This window comes from Triticum dicoccoides, unplaced genomic scaffold (genome assembly GCF_002162155.2).
Source record: "Triticum dicoccoides isolate Atlit2015 ecotype Zavitan unplaced genomic scaffold, WEW_v2.0 scaffold88305, whole genome shotgun sequence".
Classification (NCBI taxonomy): Eukaryota; Viridiplantae; Streptophyta; class Magnoliopsida; order Poales; family Poaceae; genus Triticum; species Triticum dicoccoides.
The window spans coordinates 54637-59295 of NW_021307466.1; the positions used below are offsets into that span (position 1 = coordinate 54637).

The window sequence follows — 4659 nt, forward strand, 5'->3', positions numbered from 1 at the left end:
GTTTATTATATTTAGTATGTCCATATACTATATCTAAGATACTCGAAAGTGAGTTATATGAAAAAATTGCATGTGGCCCATAGTTTGTATTATATTTGTCAAATATGAACATATTTGTATGTAAAAAGGTGTGTGTGTGTGTGTGTGTGTGTGTGTGTGTGTGTGTGTGTGTGTGTGTTTGTGTGTATGTGTGTGTGTGTGTGTGTGTGTGTGTGTAAAATCTTGTGTTGTCCGCGATAACAAAGTGAAGACATTCTTTTTCATAATTTTAGTATATAAGTATGAATACTAATAAAAAGAAGAAAACATGATTAATTTGTGGCAATGGATGTCAAATCTTTCGCCTACAACTGGAAAAACATAACTTCATTAATTGTTTATGTCCACATAATTATGATAATTCTTTTGCCTTTTTTAGATTTTGTAGCATCTTTTTTTGGTTCACCCTTATATTTTTTAATATATGATAGATATTTGAAATTGGATACATATTATTGGTACCTGGTTGCGTTTGATGCAGCAGTAACTTTGATGACCGGTAAAATGATGAATCCTGGTATCAAATAAAAAATCATAGTCAATACAATACAAGACAAGTAAAAATGAATGCATTAAAATATAGTAGTACCATATTTGATATTGCACTACTCTGCATAGTATGCAAATAGAAATAGCAACATATAGGAGTTCGGATATAATATATTGCGGGCCTACCGTGTGAGAGAGAACGGCTCTAAACATCAGTACGATGTTCAAGATCTAACTTTGACAGTTAGTTTTCAAAAAGAAACTATGATCTCTCACTTTGTTGTGAATTAGAGGGAGTAATTTTTAGACACGAGTAACAGGGAAAGTGAATATATGCCATGAGCCCTTAATACAGTGCCATATCTCTATATGACTACATGATAGTCCGTCAATACTTTTTCCCCTTCTGATCCATTCTGTAATGCGATAGTGCACTAACCAAATTCCCACCTTGCTTATTTCAAGAATTGGGTCTAGTGACTAACTACTTTTGCACCTTTCGGATATCAATTGGCTCTAAAATTCAAGAATTGGAATTGAATTCTATGTAAGTAGAACCGTTTGGCTACCAAGCGAATGGGATCATAAAATCCAAGTGCCAATATAATGTGTTGGAATATGACTAAATCAGTTCTTTACTGCCAGTAAAAACATCAAACTGATTTCATGGGTCGCAAAAACTCATGGTTGCTACATGTTTGCATAGGCTCGCCAAAATGCAGAAACTTTCTCTTATGAACATTTATCAATCTCAAACATGTTTCGGTTGATTAGAAGAAAGTTATGGTGTGGAACAAATTTTTAAACACCATTGTTTTATGAAGCCTATGGGGCTCATTTACTAGCCCAACACAATCAATTTGCTTATAGCCCATATGTCTAGAGTTGATCTGTAGATCATATCTGCTCAACAAGTCTTCAGTTCGATGAACATTCAAAAATTATCGTTTCCAATGAACAGACTAAATGTTGTTTGACATTTTTCTACATGAATTAAATCTAGAGAGATGTGAAGGGAAGGACTCCATCTATTTTCTAATAGAAGCAGCAAACCAGTAGGGGATAACAAATATGTATAGGTATCTGGAATTTATGAATGATTAGAGATACCTTTAGAGATGAACTCACCTCAGAGCTTGTCTCTTCTGGCGTCTTAGGCCTATCTTGATGCAGTTCATCCAGAGAACTTTCTACCTGTTCAAACAACTAATTAAGTACACCTCACCTCATCTACTAGCACGGAGCACAAACTAAAGTCCACTCGAAGATTTCCACAAGATCTCAAGATTAAGTGTTGTGGGGAGGTGCCATAGATGTCATAAGTGATCTTACCAGTTGTGAAGTAATCACGCTTGTTTCCATATACCCGACCATACTGCCTGTTTCATTGAGTCTATCGATTATATTCTGTGTATCCGGTCTCTTCGCAGGGTTGGAGTCAATGCACTCTATTCCTATCTCAGTACATACTCGTACTTGTTGCAGCTGTATGTCGCTGTGTGATTTCACCAACTTCTCGCTCCAAATTTCAACTACCTGTGAATTGAATTAGTGAGTTTTGAAGATAAGCACCATATTTTTAGATGTGAAATGAAAAAGTGTGCAATACTATATATTATTCCCTTACACGGTGTTAAGAGGCTGAAAAAACTGCAAGAATTAGGTTTCAAACGAACATTAAATATTCACTTAGAACTTCTTTCCACAGGAAACTCACCAAGAATTTAATTAGGGTGCACTCTCTAGTTTCTACTCAAATATCAGAAGAAACCAGATATCAATTAAATTAAGATAAAATATGCATCATGAATCAGTTGTAGATAACTAGAACATAGATGGTGAGATTGTACGAACACTCACTCTCAAAGGCAAAATAAGCTGAGCTTTCTTTTGATTATACGTATAGGGCCGTGTAAATTTTCTTTTAATCATTCATAAAAACAAATATGTATACATGGTATTTTTTCTGAAAACTTTACACATCCGTCCATTTATTTTGATGTCTTGGCCTTCCAGTTTCCATATTTTTATTACTGCTAGCAAAGCCTCCGTAAGAAGCATGCTCATTTTTGTTCCATGTGTAAATCTCGGTGTTATTATCCTGATGCTTAGGAAGTAGAAAAGAAATGTTGTTTGATCCTTGTGTACCGAATGTTAGCTTTCTTTTGTTCGATGTGTAACCAAGAATTATATTAGGAAAGATGAAAAAAGCAAGGTTGATTTAGTCCTGGACCATTTCTTCATCACAATCTTACGATGAACGATGCTTTTAAATACGCCGCACCCCACCAAATTTACAGCTAAATAATGATTTTAATCTGGTTTAATTTTCTATTTTTCTTGGCTTTTGAAGTGCGAAATATTGGTGCAACATGTCTATGTTTATTAAATCAATTGTTGAATCACCTCTTGGTGAAAATGTGGCCTCAATCCACCAGAGGTTCAAATCCTAGTTTTCATTTTTATAATCATGTACTTTATAAGGTTGAACCACTGCTTGGTCTATAAGTATGAGCATATTGTAACCGCACACAAAAAACATAAAGAAAAAACCAAACCAAGCTCTTTAGGGTTAACTAGCGCATATGCCCGTGCGTTGCAACGGAAGACTTCAAGGGACGCGAATCAAGCTAGGAGACCAGTGCTTTACTACTGAGGAAATGCATGTTACTACGAATAAGGGGTGACAAGGTCGATAAACTGGGTCGTGGGATACATGTCGCTGATGACAATAACAATGGACCGATTTATTCTAGGGTTATTCAAGACGGTGGTTCGGAACATGAAACATGATCCCGAGTCAATTGATCTGGGTGAAACAAAAACTTCAGATTATTAGTGCATACAGAAATTTAAAAGTATAATAGGAAGAAATAACATTATTCATTGTCACTAATGATGCCATGGCCTGAATAGATTTTATGCCATGCAACTTGATATCATCGGTCAAACATAGTACTTGCTAGATATACACCCTTAATTACTGTTTAGGCATATGGATAGTGAAGTATATTAGTGGACACTCAAGAAATTCACAAGCTTACTAATAGGCATGACAATAGTAATGCAATTTTTTGTAAAAAAAATGCATCAACAGAAACTTTTCATATTTCAAAGAAAGCTAAATCTCATCGGCTTGAAAGTAGGCGGCATTTCTAGATCGAAGCCAAACATGAAAGCTTCCATCGATATCGCTCTGCTCCATGTCCTTTGTTCTACTCCGAGTTATAGATGGGTCGCTCGCTCTGCTCCAAGTCCTAGGCGAATCAGTTTTTCAGAAGAAAAATATTAAAATCAGCGGTGTTTTTGTAAGAACTAAAAGGAGTCATGGCTTCTAATTAAAAACTTCTATGAGAGCGGAGAAGGAGAATGATGGTGGTCAAAGGCCATAGCGAGCACGTCCGGCCGAGCAGGCATGCATGCCGGCCGGCATGTCGTCCCCCGTTCATGCATGCTTCCAACTCACGTATATACATCACGTCCTCTCCCTCTTGAACATAGGCGCGGCTGCACCGTTCATTCTTCAAGACCGAAATCCCTCTTCTTTCCTTTTGGTTTCAGGAGCTGTACTATTTAAAATCTGTATGAACCTTGTTTTTCAGCATGTAGGTAGCTAATAGCTTAGTTGGTCTTATCATGTGTTGTTTGGCATGAGGTTATGAGTTCAATTTCCTGCACCGACCATTAGTATTTTTGCTCTGTCGGGCTAGGCGGGCCGAAAAAATAGGTCAGATGTACGAAACCGACGAAAATTTAGGAGGAAGAAGCAATAGACCTTTTATTATTATAGGTAAAGATAAAGATAAAGATACGGTCTATAGCTTATAGTATGGTATGGTATAGAACTTAGAAACCATTTAGAAGTCGGGTCTTTAGGTATAAAAATCGAAACAACTCATTTATGAGTTTAGGCCCAGCCAGCCTGGCCGCCAGGATGTCAGCCCAACCCACTAGGCCACCACCAGGCACAAGCACACCACTCCAGACTCGACAAGTCCATGGCTAACACCTCCCCGCCCAGTCGCTCATGCCAGATGCCATGCCATTGGCAAAGACTACCCCTAGCGAGCAGTGGCGGAGCCAGGATTCGAGTATAGGGGGGGCCGAGTACGTATATTGATCTAATCTCGT

The 4659-nt window shown here is 37.5% G+C and overlaps 1 protein-coding gene across 1 annotated transcript in view; it reads right to left on the minus strand.

The window, feature by feature from the left end:
* The window catches only part of LOC119348314, a 10197-nt gene that overhangs the window by 2927 nt on the left and 2611 nt on the right, over positions 1–4659 (minus strand). The window contains exons 6-8 of the mRNA XM_037616508.1: positions 1861–2064; positions 1657–1722; positions 502–553 (exon numbers count right to left, since the gene is read on the minus strand). Of these exons, the coding sequence (XP_037472405.1) occupies positions 502–553; positions 1657–1722; positions 1861–2064 (322 nt within the window). The remainder of the gene's footprint in view (positions 1–501; positions 554–1656; positions 1723–1860; positions 2065–4659) is intronic.